This window comes from Anopheles cruzii, chromosome X, assembly GCF_943734635.1.
Source record: "Anopheles cruzii chromosome X, idAnoCruzAS_RS32_06, whole genome shotgun sequence".
NCBI classification, from domain to species: domain Eukaryota; kingdom Metazoa; phylum Arthropoda; class Insecta; order Diptera; family Culicidae; genus Anopheles; species Anopheles cruzii.
Window position 1 is genome coordinate 1,650,935 of NC_069143.1, and position 15,369 is coordinate 1,666,303.

Consider the following 15,369-nt stretch of genomic DNA (forward strand, 5'->3'; position numbering starts at 1 on the left):
ATTATAACCGAAAATTTGTCACAGGATCGCATGAGACCTAGGAGGCGACTCGCTTTGACCGGTTTTAGGCCAACGACGGCTGTAGCATTGCGGTGACTTTGGCCATATCGGACGGCAAAAGGCGATGCTGTAGGAGATCTTTCTTCCCCGATAGGCAGCTAAGTGTGCATGGACGCGTCGAAATCCCGCATGCTCAGGCAGTGGCTCCATCAGAAACGGCAGTCTAGGGAAGACTTTCCTCGACAATCCGGTAGCAGCGCGTTCTTTTCAAATGCGACGTTGCTAATTCGATTTGATGCGTTTTAAAGTGAAATGCAGGAACACTCTCGAGTATTTTGTTACCCTATGCGCCTCCGTGCTCTCCGAAAGGATTCTTTAGGTTCCATGTCGTGGAAAGAACCGTCACAAATTGCAAAACACCGATTCAGCCATGAGCCGTACCGTCCAATTCAAACACGGCGTTCTCATCTCAATCGCATTCGCGTTTGGCTCTTACATTCTACCAGGCGAGCTGCTCCATCGAGCTGGTAGCAGACGTACCCCCAACGCTGGTGAGGTGCGAGTGAGCGAGTAAACTGCCTTCTCGCTCACGCATCAAAACAGATTCTGTGCAAATGCGATGGAAAACAAAGAGGGAAGAGTACGAGAAATGTGTACAGCAGGAGATGGCTTGCTCTTGTGAATCGCTTGCAAGAGGTGAGCGAAACATTAGCTTTAAAAACTAGTTGATGAAAACATCAGTCTAGTCAAGTGGTCTCAAACACGCGGCCCGCGGGCTATGGGTACTCTGATAAAACCCCAAAGGCCAAGAATTACCATCCTGCTGCTGACTGTTGTTGCTTCTTCAAACACGTGCAAGGTTTACAATCACAAATAACATAGCGAAGCGAACCCGATCTCCGGAGGGCGAAGAATCAATCTACGACTGTGACTTTTCTGTGCGGTTCCGGAAGGTCAAAGCAACGCGCATTGTTTGTGTGTGTGTGCCAAAACCGTAACCAATCGAACGGCGGCGGGCGGGCGGCCGATAATGGCGCTTCCGATCCGGTTCGATTCGCAGTCGAGCATTAAATGTCGTAAATGATTTTAAATGTTTGCTTTGTTCACCGACCCGACCCGACCGCCAGGACCGGCTTGGGCGGTGGCGCCAGTACTACTCCCTCCCCTGCTGCCCTCCGCTGCCCTCCTCTTTCTCCGTGGCTTCTTTCTTTCTTTTATTGCTTCTTTTATGCTCGTCTCCGAACACAATCTCCGAACGTACACCGGATGCCCCCGTTGGCCCGGCGCCAGGCCCGGAACCCGGATGCGCTTAGCCTGCGTGGCTGGTTTTTCTATCACACCGGAAGCCGGTTTTCCCTCCCGGACGTGTCCTTTTGGTCGCTATAAATTATGCACATTAGCTACGGTCCCTGTCGGTGCCCGGGCTTCCGGTGCGGCTTTCGGTGCACACACCACGTGGCTGGCTGTGTGTGTCTGTGTGTGTGGAGGCGACGCATTTTTTTGGCGACGGAAGTTGCGCTGCTGACAGGCACCGCCGTTAGTGCGCATTCCACTAATATTATGTTTATTATTATTTGTTCCGTCGATCGGTACAAACGCCCGCGAAAGGGTCCGAGGCGGCCAGCATGTTGGCGGGTTGAGGAGAGTGCAGAATGGTAAACATCTGTGTAGTAGCGCCGCCCCCGGGAGCCACCTGCGGTACGTAATCCCATTAGACCATCCGAAGCCAAGGGATCTAACAATCTACCGGGCCCGGAACAATGCCCAGAGCCGATTTGGCGCTCTACCGCCGGCCCTACGAGATAGTGGTAGGGTGGGCGCCAGGACAATGGAACCGACGCCGGAACCGGAACCGACCGCAGAACAGATCCGAGCGCTAATACCGTTGAAGCTGTCCCCGTGGACAAGTAATTTAAAAGTTTACTTAAGGGGCATCATTAATAACATTAAACGATCATTGGATTGGGCGCGAACGGCAGGAACGGCCACAAATCTGCACCGGAAGTCGAACAAATAGATACTGCCTAATGAGCGCAGGGAGACTGACACGGTTTACGGCTCAGACCATAGGCTCATTTTTCCTTCGTGAACCTGCTTAATTCCTTGCAGAGCAGTACGCAAGTAACGCAGCAAGACCATTCAAGTCAATTGAAGGATTACGTGGTGAGGTCCGATCTTGAACCTCTAGGTTCAGGTCGGCCGACTATTATTATTATTTCGTTCCGCATTCAACAGATTCGATTCAGATGTAACTGCAGTGGGCTTCAAACCACAGTAATGTCGACCCGTTTGACGAACAGAACTGCATAACGATGGCTGCTCGATAGTGAATATCTGGTTTAGAAAACATTCGTTCTTCATCTAATACACAAATCGAAGTCGGTTCTGGCTTCTGAACGCTTTCCTAACAGTTCTAATGCCGCAAATGCCCCAGAAACTCGGCCGCTCGGCAGGTTGATGGGATAACCAATCGAAAGACAATTCTGGCAAATGCTTCTCTATACAGTTCTTTTGTTGCTGGACTAAACCATCACTTCCAATACAAATGGCAATGGCAATACCTTCCTTGGTTCCCGGACCAGACGTCGAAAATTGTCTCGCCGTGTAGGTCAGACACATAGCGTATGCAATGTACGGGTGTACCAAGGAGAAAGACCAAAAAACTGAACAACTTGTACACATTTAAACACGCCTTGTACAGGCGAACAGGGCCTGGGCCTGTGCCTGGTGGTGTGAGGTGTCATATTAGGATTGTTATGGAACGGAAATGGACCAAGAGGCGCCACTAAGCCGGGGCCGTAAAGGGATGTCACCCATGACAGAAGGATCATCTTTACAGCTCCTCACCGCTACGGGAAACCAAGCGCATCGGTCGCCCGCTCAACAAGGTGACGACGAAAACACCAATCTGGTTTATTATGTTTGGCAAAGGAGCTTGGCCCCGGGTCGTTCCGTAGTCACTAGACCGGAAGGGTAGGTTAGATGCCTGGGAGGGGGTGATGGAAATATGGCAGACCCAGTGCATGAGAAAGTGAAAGAGGAAGTAACAAAAAGAAAGAAATCACTGCGCACCTGGCTTGTCGTGGTGATTTGATAATTGTGCCCTAAACGGTGTGGGACAGACAGTGGTTTTCAAAACGAAGTTTATTTCGGCAAGAGACAGGATTTGATGAAGTACGAAAAGACTAACTTTTCGTTATTCAAAACATCGATTCGATGCATCGGATACAAGCTCTAGTACGAACAAAAGGTCTTTCTAATTCGTTAAACTTAATCATCTAATCTAGTGGTAGATTGGTTAAAATTTCCTACTTCAAGTAACTCAGGTAACGTAACGCTTAACCAACACTATTAGTCTACCGATGCATAGGCAATTCGTCATCATAAATAAATTTTAAGCTAAATATAACATATGAAAACTACATCGTTTGTAATATAATGATTAGATAAATATTTCAATTTAAGGAATAAAAACTATATGAATATGGGTGGTTCAGGGTTCAAATCAACGTATGTTTCAATACTGCTCGAACGGCGGGCACGGCTCCGTTGGTTCGAGGCGCACTAGCCGATGGGTTCTCTCCCGACCGGTACAGGCGAGTTTGTTTTGACAGTTCGACCGCGTGTGTTTGTTTACATCGTAGCGAAGTTCGTTGTTGCACGTGGTATAGACTTTCAAACTTTGTGACTGATCCGAGGTGTGTTTTCCGTGTTTTTCCGTGCGTGTGTTCTTCACAATCAACCATGGACCTGATGCTGAGCAACTTCATCGTCGACGATGTTTCTGGGAAGGGTCCTGAAAAGGTAAGCCTACAAATCAACCTCTGCCCACAACAAGCACTCAAGCGTTCAGGCGCGGTGCGACATGATGCTGCGAGGAAAACAAAGTAAAGAACTGTAGGGTGCGTCGTATTGAGTCCGCTTGCCTAACGATTGCTTCTTGCATTGCAGACACAAGCGAGCGTTCCGCTCAAATCGGCAAAAATCGATTCAGGAGGGGTTCCTTTCTCGATAAGCTTTAATAAACCGACTCCGATCAAGCCAGTGCTAGCCCGAAAGCGACCGGTTGCTAAACAGTTGACCCAAGCTACAACCGGTATTCGGCTGGAGCCACAGAAAAATGCTGTAAGGACCAATAAACTAGCGAAAGAAACCGATACGAGGTCGTCACCGCTCGATGAAACCAGAACCGTCGGGAAACGCAAACGAAAGGAAACGGACTGCATTGGGCCAGCAAAGTTGGCTACCGAATCGATACGTTCTGTGAAAAGAATTGATAAGCCCGATTCGCTTCAACCAAAGGCGACCCCTACCTTTAGCTTTACCCCGGATATCGATTCCGGAGTTCGTGCACGTAAACCTAACATTTTCGATCGCCTAAAAACCGACCTACCGAAGGTGGAGCTACCAAAGGTGCAGCCGATGGAAGAGAGCGTGTTTAGTGAGCAACCTATTGAAGCGCTCGATATTCATTCGCACACGAAAAAGAACGTGGCCGATCTGTTGCACTACACGCACCTTACGGTGGTGCAAAGCTTAGCCATCCCGCGGTTGCTCGAGGGGCGTGATGCATTGATTCGGGCTCAAACGGGGTCAGGGAAAACGTTGGCCTATGCGGTACCGCTCGTCGAAGCACTTCACTCACAGCGACCGAAAACACGTCGCACCGACGGCATCCTGGCGGTGGTGATTGTGCCGACCCGCGAACTGGCATTGCAAACGTACGAACTGCTGGTGAAGCTGCTAAAACCGTACACTTGGATTGTGTCCGGCTATCTGTGTGGGGGTGAAAAGCGCAAGGCGGAGAAGGCCCGTCTTCGCGCGGGTCTGAACATACTGATCGGGACACCGGGCCGCTTTTGCGATCACATTCGCAATACGGAGACGCTCAAGCTAAACGGAGTTCGGTGGTTGGTGTTGGACGAAGCCGACCGGCTACTGGAGCTCGGCTACGAAAAGGACGTTAAAGAGATTGTCTCGACGATTCAGCGTGACGACGGTGCAACCGTTCGGGCGGAGGGTACACTCCAGACAGTGCTACTGTCTGCCACGTTAACTTCCTCGGTGAAGGAGCTCGCCGGTTTGACGCTGCACAACCCGGTATACATCGAGACGTGTAATGCCATTCGCCAACGGCAACAAGCGGCTGGAGCAACGAGTGATGGAGCTACCTTCACCGACCATCTGCTAAACGTGGACGAGTGTGTTACGATTCCTGCCACGGTGAAGCAACGCTATTTGGTAGTACCGCCCAAGCTGCGACTCGTTACGCTCAGTGGCTTGCTAGCGCATGAGCAGCGCAAAAAGCCATCCAAGGCGCTCGTCTTTATGGCGACACAGGATTTAGTCGATTATCACTTTGACATTATGGTGGAAGTATTAACCACGAAGCGGCTTGACTCTGATGACGAGGAACTGGACGAGGAAGAGGACGAAGATACGCGCCTGATGGAAAGAGGGAGCGAGGTGGGCTCTGTACTGCTGCCACGGTTGGCCTTTTTCAAGCTGCACGGACGCATGACGCAGATTGAGCGAAGTTCGGTGTTTCAGGCATTCCGCAAAGCGAAAGCAGCCGTGCTTATCTGTACGGATGTTGCCTCCCGCGGTATCGACGTGCCCTGCGTGGATCTGGTGGTGCAGTACCACTCGCCGCAAATTCTGGCCGACTATGTGCACCGAGTCGGGCGCACAGCCCGAGCAGGCCAGTCCGGTAAAGCAGTTCTTTTCGTCGAGCCATCCGAAGTGGAATTCATCAAATACCTCGCTGACAAGCAGATTCGGTGCGTACCAAATGTTACCTGCTCTACGCCTAAGCTCTTGCTCTAAATGAACGTGCTCTCGCTCATGTTTGATTGACAGAATTCAGGAGGAAAAAATCGACGGAATTTTCGTATGTCTTGGACAGCTGCTCAACTGTGGGCAGAAGCGTATCGGCAAGAACAAGGAACAGGCCGCCATAGAGCTGCAGTATCGTTTCGAGCAGTTGGTCGCCAAGGAAAAGGAACTGTTCACCAGTGCCAGCAAAGGTAAGTGTTCCGATCGTGCGTAGTATGTACGCTGCTCTGAATGTACTGTAGTTCTATTGTTTTTATTTTATTGAAGATAGTCATCGGGCGTAAACACGCTTACCGGACTATTACATTTAGTATCACACTCAAGATTGCGATTTCGGATATCAGACTTGTTTTAGGCTGACACAAGGAACAGTCAGGATTGTTTAATGGGTCAAATTACTTCATTGGAGCTCCCTACATTGTCTAGTAGTTGAGGTTTAAATCACAAACTGTTTCGAAACTAACGAATTGTCGGCAAATGTCGGCGGTTTACGTGTACAATGGAAAGACACCACACGGTTCGACACATAGATACAAAAAGCCTGAAACACTGGCCATGCTCGAAGTTGTCGTATTGATCAATTTCCTCCTGAAAAGTACGTCCGGATTTTGGTATGAGCATGTTCAGCAAATGTACATTTGATTTTAAATGTAAACAAATGTAAGGGTAGCGAGCAAGCGTATCGTCCCCTCGACTAAACTTTGCACCGTGCACCAAAAAAGGGTTGTCACACATATCAGTCCACTGTGTCAACAAACCGAAGCGTTGCATTAGATGGAATGGCTGGAAGCCGTTACTGGGGGAAATCCTCATAAAATATAGCAATCCGCTTACCGTTAGTGTCCCGTTATTGGCAGGAAATATTGAACTTGCACCCACTTTCAATTAGACAGCAGATTCCGCTATTGTTTCGGGTTCGCTCTTAGACGTAGCATAATCCTCGGCTAGTGCGTTAACAGATTGGCTGCTTTAGTACCGTTTCTTTAGGCCAATGTGATAGACAGTTCATCATCCCATAAACTCGATAGTAGCTGTATAGATTGCAGCTTATTCATTCCATTAGACCATCTGCCAGTGGGTCAGATTTAGGACGGTAGGTGTGTGGTACTCCTTGGAATTCATGGGGACGATCGGAGGGGACTCGGACCGGTGTACGACCGTCGAAACGACAACAGTTGCCGAACAATTCGAACGTAACTTTCACCCGAAGCTTTGCCCAGCGGCTAATCGAGTTTAGCTATAATTGTAGGTTTCTACAGTATGCCCTGTGAGGGATGCCGATGATGGCGGAAATGCCAGCAATAATGTTCGTAATTCGGCTTTCTAAGGTCCTGCGTGCCCGATTTAGCCCAGTTGTTTGCAAATGCGCTTTTGCACGAGCTCCAGTGTTTTTTTTGGCTTCCTCTTTGTCCGTTTATTTGGTGCCTCCGGCAATAAAGGACACCTCCGGCGGTCCGGGCAGCTCTACAATTAAAGTAGACCAATAAGGACAATCGTATGCCCACGAAGCTGGTGCCACCGCCATTCAGCAACGCGACCCGGGTGGTCCTCGATAGCGCCTCAATGGGAACAAGCAAAACACGCAGGATGTGCCGAATGGCCGTTGTTGGCAGGAGCTGTACTCAATCCCGAACCGACTCGAGTCGACCGGACACGGTCGGCCCGTAACCGAAAGTCAACCGAACAATACGTGAAGGTACTGGATTCGATTCACTGGATGCCAGGAGCGTTTCCATGCACCGTCCTTTGGTGTTTTTATTGTTGTTTCTGGTGAATTTAATTACTGTTAAAAACATCCGCCGTCCCCCGTGCCGTGACGGTTTGCACGGGCTCACGGGCATGGCCCCCGCTTCGTTTCGCTCCCTCCCGTTACCCGGGTTAACAATGAACGCATACGGAGACGACGAGTGGCAGCGAAAGATCACACATAACGGAAACGGCACCCCTTGCGGTGTAGACTCGTGGAAAGCGCGATTGTTGTAATGAGCGAAACGCGGTCGGCCGACGGGATGCTGTTCGTTCCCCCTGGCCTGGCCAAGGAGCACTCGACTCGACGAACCGCACACAGATGATACTGTTTCTCCGCGCGTTCCGCGCTACACCGTGGGCCGCCAATTTGCTTTCCGTTTGCTCGCTCAACGCTTACCGCGCGTCGCCCTGCGGCTGTAGCTAATAGACCGTGCATTGATGATGACACATGCACGGTAACATTATTGAAACATTACTGTTTCGCCGCGCACCCTCCTGCGTCCGCCGGTGAGTGGAAGCCGGTAAACCCAGAATGACAAATTGGATTGTGCCAAAAGTGAGTTAGCGGGGCGGGCGATTCCCGGTGGCCGGTTGTTTTGTGGAGCGCCTGGAGGAAGGGGGCCACTCCGAACCGTAGGACACGGCGGCGGGAGGGTTGCTTTAGTGGGCAACCCGCAAACATTTCGACTGACATCAGCATAAGCGTTCCCATTCTGCCGCGTCCGGCGTGGAAACGATATCCACTCCACTGTGCGTAATTGATATGGCTTAACGTAACTCCATTAAACCCCTCCGGCCCTCCTTCGCCCTTGCAGCGAACACAAAAGGGGTGCGTTGACGATGTGTATGTGCCTCATTAACTGCGCTCTACATCTCGCCGCGCCGTTCCGGCAGCGAAGGCAGCTCTGCTGCTGCGGATTGAGTTGGTTTAGGGGTGCCTGTCACTAACGCCCACCCCCACCCCGCGTAAGGTATTGTGACCGAACGGTAGTAAGAGCCGAAGTTCCCGCCGACGCCGCCGCAAGTCCTCTCGAGTTGGCAAGTGCGACGACGATGACGCCGTGCGCCGCCCGTACATCCTCCCTTTTTACCACCACCCGGCATAATGCTTCGTAATAGAGGTTTAATTCACTCCATAATTAGTCATTAATCACTTTAGCGACAATCGTATCCGATGTTTTCGGTGCGCGCGCGCGCGCTTGCCCAGGGTGTCCTCCTCCGTCGCCGCGTGTTGCTGCTGCTGCTGCTGTATAAAGTGGCAATTTTCTCTTCCGATTCCGGTGCGCCCTGTGCAGGAACATGGCAGGCAGGCCGCAATTTTCAAAGGAAGAAAAAAACAAAAACCTCATCGACGATGAAAACAGCAACACACGAAGGACACACCACCACAATCCGTTCTGCTCGGGGGCGGGCGATCCGGTGCTTGGTTTGAGTCCTTGGAACGCCCGGTCGATCGAAGCGGGGCGGCGCCGAAAAACCCAGCATGAAGCGCTGTTTGACTTCGGTTCGGGAGACGAAGTAAATTCATCTGGAAGAAAGGATGTCACGGGATGCTGGGAAGGCGTTAGGGTAGCGCGCGGTGCTGCTGCCACCGGGGACAGGACACGATGACTTGTGTGTGTGTGTGTGTGTGAAGAAAGTAGCAACGTGTGGGCTATAAGAGCCGGGGTAGCCGGGGAAAAAATGGGGTCCCTGTGAAAGGTAATGAAAAGAGCCCGAGAGAGAGAACGAGAGCGAGTGAGAAGATTCCGAAAAGTGCCGGCTGGTGGTCGTCGTCGGCACATCTGAAACTTTCCTTTTTCACGACTATCCTGTCTCTCTAAGTGAAGATTTTGGCTTTTTGCGCAGGGTGTGGGGTGGGTGTGTACGTGAACGCCCGAAAAACCCCGGAGCGGGAAAGCAGTATTTCCCCTAATAGGATTAAGAGCCGATTTTCGTGCCCCCGACCACCACCACACACCGACGGCCCAGGTCTCCACGTTCACACAAAGAGATTGTGTGGCGCGCCCGGAAGTGGAACAACTTTCGGCAAAATTCAATTTCATTCCGGTACGCCGGTAGCAATCAGGACGACGGGGTGGCGGAGGACGAGGTGCACCGTCGGTCCCCACCGACGCTCGACGGTGGTGACCTGTCCTGTCGTTCTGGCCCGCGTTGGCGATGGATTCAGGTTCAGGTTGGGCTCTAAAAGGTATATCATTACAGGGTTGCACTTCGCACCACACACCTAGCCACACCCGGCCGACCGACCGACCGGGGTTTGAAGTTGGCTTGATAGGATTTGTGGGGGTTTTGGGATTTGTGGTATGTAAAGTAAACGACCCCGGGAGCGGGGATCGACACCGACGCTGCTGTCGCCGACGGTAGGTCGGTCGGTCGGTCGGGTTTCACTCACTTAATTAGTGTCCCGCACGCCCATGCCCGATCCGATGCCCGAGCCTCTTCAGTCTGGTCTGGTATGAATTCTCCCGGTTGGGGCATCACTCTTGCGGTGCGGCATGTTTCCAGCAGCAGCAGCTCGCAACGGCAGTGGGAGATCTAGTAATTATCCCGCCGGGGTCAATTAATGTGCGCAACGGTGTGCGGGTGTGCGGGACCCCGTCACCCCGGTTGCGCCATTGCAAACCTGCAAACTATCTCAACGACTCGAGCCCCGCGATCGAGCCCCGCCATCGAGCCCCGCCATCGAGTGGATGCGGATTGCAAATGTTCACCGAGCTCTCGCTCGGAGATGTAAGCGATTCAAACTAATTGATGTGATTAATATCGACGCATCTACGGGTCGCTTTTCGGTTGCCGCCTGATGTAGCAGGTTCTAGCAGTTCTAGTGGCTGATATATCTCCTCTGGAATATTCAGCATCGTCGTCGCCGTAGTCACCGCCCCCGTCGAAAGGAAACCGCATTACGATGTCGAGGGTCGAGGGACCATTTTTGGCCACCGTCACCGTCAACGGTTTGCGCCAGCGATTGGACTAACCTGGCCGTGCCGAGCCGAGCCGTGCTGCTGCTGCTGCTGCTGCTGCTGTTGCTGTGTTCCTGTTGCGGTTGGTCGGTCGGTAGAATGGATTTATTTTATTGAATTATTGTTATTTGTTAATTACCGGCCTCGCAAATCAGGAGAAAGCCGTTGGAACTCGTTGGTCGTGACCGTACCGCGGCCGGGTTTGCTCGCGCCATCCGGTTCCCGATCCTGTTGTGGATTTGGTTGTCATTTTTTTTGTCGTTTCGATTCGTTAGTCGCGTTTTAGGATACGCGCGTCCCGTCATCGCATCGGCAGATGAGGAACCGGGTGGGGTACGGCTATGTCTCGTGGATGATTGGCTTATTGATTGTTCCTGAGATTGTGTCCTGTGTGTCCGCGCGTGCACAGGAGGGCCCCGTGTATACCTTGGACTCGCGCGCCCGTTTGGTCGCCAGCAACCAGAATGCCAAAAGGACTAGAAATTGTACGATAACCGCCATGCACGAAGCACGGAGAGCGAGATAAAGTTTCAGGCAGAGTGAGCGTGGGCGAGAGTGCGAGACAGAGAGTGGCAAGGGCGGGCGAGGGTTCAGGGAGAGAATATAGTACGTTTGCCTATTTATATATAACTATATATCTACTATATCTACTGAGTGTGAGAGGATGGCGCAAATAGTAAATTATGTCAAGGAGCATACAAAGAGAGAGATAGAAAGGGAGGGACAGCGAGAGAGAGAGAGCAAGTTCGGACGTGGAGGACCTTTTTGGAAGCGTTGATTAGTTTGCCCAAAAAGGTCTGCGGCTGTGGCGGAATGGGATAACGCCTCGTGCCGGAGGCTGGAACGATGGACAGGATGCTGCATATAATTCAGCGCCACCATTTCTCGGAACATTTTACCACGGCGTGTTGCGTAGCTAAATCAATGACCTCCTCCTCGTCGGAACACACCGTGTCTGTATCGTTTCACTTGGCACGAGCCCTTGGCAAACTTGGTGCCGCCCAAAGTTCCGACTTTCAGGAAACAGGAACCAACGGAGCCATCCAACATCCAACAGTTATTTTCCCCAACGAACACGGCTACTGCTACGCTATAGCGTATTGCGTTCCCCACGGTTATTTAAATTCCAACCCCAAAAACCCGGGCTAGGCGCAACAACTTGTGCACCCTCTTCGCTCTGAGGCGTACACCTGTGCCGATAATTAAGTATGCCCAAAGACAAATGAAGTTATTTATCAAAATATTACCAAAACAGGATACACGTTTCAGGGTTTTTTTTTCTCTCTCGGTTTTCAGTCGAATTTCAATGCAATCTTGAAGCGCTGGATCCGGTTCTGGATGGTTCGAATTCGACGAGCTATTGAAATATTCGATGTACGATGTGATCGATTTGACGCAGCAGTTAGGCGCTCGGCACTTTAACATTTCATGGGAATCCTAGTTTAATTTCGTTTTTTTTTATCCTGGCGCTCTCCCGGTCTGCCCGGTGCGGTGCTCTGGTGCACAGCTCAAGCTGTAAATGTCCTCGGCAGCCTCACCAGACAGCCTTTCCCAGCCGCAGTAACCGCAACCTCGAGCTTGCTCAATCCAATCTGGACTGGACTTGGGCGGCCCAGGGCACTCGAGCGAAGTGTGTTTGCTACTCACATCACTATGCTATCAGAGAATGACGCTGAAGGGGGGGTAAGGTGAGAGTCGTGGGGACGCACTTTTCCCTAGAGAAATGAAAATCAAATCAAAACCCGGATCGACGCGCGCACTCGGGCTGCGATCTGGGCCTACCGTCCGACTTCTCGCGTCCAAGCGTCCTTGCGAAGCTGCGAGCGGAGCACCTATACCCCTGTCGGGATGATTGTCGGTGGCGCATTATACATTTTTTCCGCTCACTGCGCCACGCCAAACTGAAACAATAATCATCCGCCGTGGTGGTCCTCCTCGCGACTTGCGACAGTCGCGCACAGCACGCGGGGATTGTTGTTACCACCGTTGATTCAAATGCCATCGATGGGCCGCGAACCGCGCACTGAAGGACCCTCAACTCATTGCTCTCTCCCTGCGGCTCTCCGAAGCTATTTATTGCGCGTTGATCTCGCGTTTTCAACGGTCCTTCAACGAGGACGACAACAACATCAAGGGTGCTGGTGCTGGCTGCCTATAACTCCACTCCACTCTGCTCTCGGGCTCTCTCTCGCCAGGCTGGCTGGCTGGAAAAGTCACTACACACACTCCGAGTGTCCGAGTGTGTGTGTGTGTGCCCAAATAAGGCGTGTTTTGTTTGTTGGCGGCCCAGGGGTCCCCTGCCTGCCTGCCAGCCTGCCCGGGGTTGTTGTTGCTGCCGCGCGCATGTTTCTGTTTCTATTTTCGCCTGGGAAAATCCCGCGCGCCCCTCTAACTGCCATCCCCATCCCACACACACACGCACACATCTCGCGTATGGCCAGAAAAAGGCAGGCCCAAAATGGCAGGCCAACATTATTAGTAACGGTTGCGGAAGCGCGCAATGCGTGTGTAGCGCCACCGGAAGAGCGCCAAACGGTGCGAGGCAGGGGAAGGTGGGGGTAGGCGAAACAACGGGCACTCGAAACAGAGCGGGCACGGAGCTGAAGTGAGCCGAGAAGTGTAATATGTACGCCACACAACTGACTCGCCGCACCACCGCGCTCCGAGTCATTAAGCGTCCATTAAAAATGAGCAAATTCAATGACTTTTCAATTGCTGCCGCTGCCGCTGCTGCTGTGCACTCCATAATAGACCTCTGAAGTGTGTCCCTCTTGACTTTGGGTTCGGCCTTCCTTCCTTCCTTCGTTCCGTTTTTTTTTTCTCTCTCATTTTAGGTGGCCTGCATTGGCGGCATTATCCTTTTTTTCCCCGCCGGCTCAATTGTTCGGACCAGCAATCACCAGCGAGAGCGAGAGAGAGACAGAGCGAGCGGGCGGGCGAGCAGGAGGGAGAGTTGCCGCGCTTCTGAGGCAATGCGTACGGCGGCGGCTCATGGAAGGGGTCCGCTGTTTCCGGACCTTTTCCTTCACCTCGGAATGCCGACCAGCGCGAATGTCCTGAAAGAATATCCTGTCGTGGCCGTCGCGAAAATTGCTGCAGCCGACGCAGGCTCCGATGCGACACCAACCACTCCAGGAGTACCGTGGAGTCAAGGAGACTCCTTATTCCGCGTTAGTCCGGCCGCGAATTCGGAATTCGGATGTTCGATCGCCGCGGGCCGGCGACTCCATCGACGGGGCTTCTTTCCGCTGCGGATGCCTTGGGTCCGGCCACTGACCCATTGGCAGGTGTTGATGGACACCGAAAGACGATATGTGCTGCGTCTGCTTGAATTACCATCAGTTCTTTCGTTAGAGGGGGGGCATTACGGGAGCCTGTCGTTGGCCGCGCGAGGCTTAATTGAACATTAATCCCGCGGCGAACGGCGGCCATACTGTTCCCGAGGCTGCACTGTGTAAGCCGCCAAAATGGTAAAATAATTACGCCGACCAAAAGCCGCCCCGCTGATGACGACGACGGCTGATCGTTTCCCGCTCCTCCCCGAGGGCGGTGGGTTTCCGGGCGTTGTGGGTGGGTGCGCCGTTGTTGTTACATTGAATTTCTCAATCAATGGTCCACTTACAGATTTCTAGCCCCCGAGAGAGAGAAATAGACAGAGAGAGAGATTGAGTGAGGCTTAATAGTAGCCCCGAACCCCCTTACACGGTCACTTACGGGCATCAGGCCGTCGCGGGCCTCTTGACAATGCCCTTTGAATGAAGTGGGCAGTGCGATGGGAGCAGTTTGATGCGAGTTTGAACGCGCCGGCCACGATGCTTGGAGAGGGTGCTGTGCTGCTGCTATATTGTAATAAATATTATTCTACTTCCACATTTTCCGGTGCCACCGTGGGAAACTCCAGCGTTCGTGTCGTGGGTTCGCTACTATTCCAACTTCCCGAAGGAGCTACGCCGTATATTCACGATCCGGGCCATTCACATGGGCCATTACGCCAAGTGTCTGGGATTGCGCGACCCGCCAAATCAGTTCATGAAGGCGCACACCGGCCCGGCGGACGAGGACGAGCAACCGAGAGGCGGCCGGGCCGTCGGAGGTCGTGACAGGGCTCCCGGTAGAAGGTAAGAATCCTGGACTCGCGAGTACCGTAGTGGCTTCTAGCTCCTTATCGTCCCGTTTCGCCCGTCCACAGGTCCCACGGTGCCGAAGTTCGTCGGCTACCGGCTGGCGTCAGACGGAACGGAAGGCCGCCAACGGAGGGCCAACCGCACCGAGATCTGGCCGACTATGCCCGGCGCTCCCGGATCCAGAATACGTCCGAGTTCGACAGTGGCCTTGGTCCGGCTCGCGCGAAAAAAGCGAAAAAAGCGTAGTGACTTATCGCGCGGGGATCCCTGACCACCGGGCGAGTACGCGAGAGTCCTTTGCCACACGTCGGCAACACACAAAACAAATTGTAATAAAAGTCCTAACTCCTTTTATATACAGAGAGGGACCCCCAGAAACTGTGAATCTATTTCACTTACTCGTGAGAAACGAAAGAGAAAGAAAGATAGACAGAGAGAGAGAGCGTTAAACGTAGTTCAGGTTGCGCCTCTGATATAACGGTAGGCCATCTTCCGATTGTTGTAAGGGCGAGCAAGAGAGGGATCAAACGTTCACCGACACCGACAGGACTCACCGGGGTCGGTGACAGCCGCCAGGTCCTCCGTCTGTGGGTTGCCTGGAGTCCAACCCCAACCACACGGAGGCGGCGCCGGATTCCGCACAATTGCAGAAACCGCACCGTGCCCCTCGATCCGCGCCCATGCGCCTCGTAACGCAA

General features: G+C 52.6%; 1 protein-coding gene across 1 annotated transcript; it reads left to right on the forward strand.

Moving 5' to 3' along the window:
* The first annotated feature begins 3,688 nt into the window (after positions 1-3,688).
* On the forward strand, positions 3,689-14,917 carry LOC128275646 (probable ATP-dependent RNA helicase CG8611). Its single transcript, XM_053014262.1, has 6 exons — positions 3,689-3,804; positions 3,952-4,125; positions 4,303-5,780; positions 5,860-6,026; positions 14,449-14,665; positions 14,737-14,917. Exons 1-6 carry the CDS (start codon positions 3,745-3,747, stop codon positions 14,915-14,917), a joined length of 2,277 nt encoding a protein of 758 aa, XP_052870222.1. The 5' UTR covers positions 3,689-3,744.
* The last annotated feature ends 452 nt before the right edge of the window (positions 14,918-15,369 follow it).

Coding starts and splice junctions, on each gene's coding strand:
- LOC128275646 (XM_053014262.1), top strand. CDS start 3,745: ATGGACCTGATGCTGAGCAACTTCATCGTCGACGATGTTTCTGGGAAG. Junction 3,805..3,951: donor CTGGGAAGGGTCCTGAAAAG/GTAAGCCTACAA, acceptor CTTGCATTGCAG/ACACAAGCGAGCGTTCCGCT. Junction 4,126..4,302: donor TGGAGCCACAGAAAAATGCT/GTAAGGACCAAT, acceptor CTTCAACCAAAG/GCGACCCCTACCTTTAGCTT.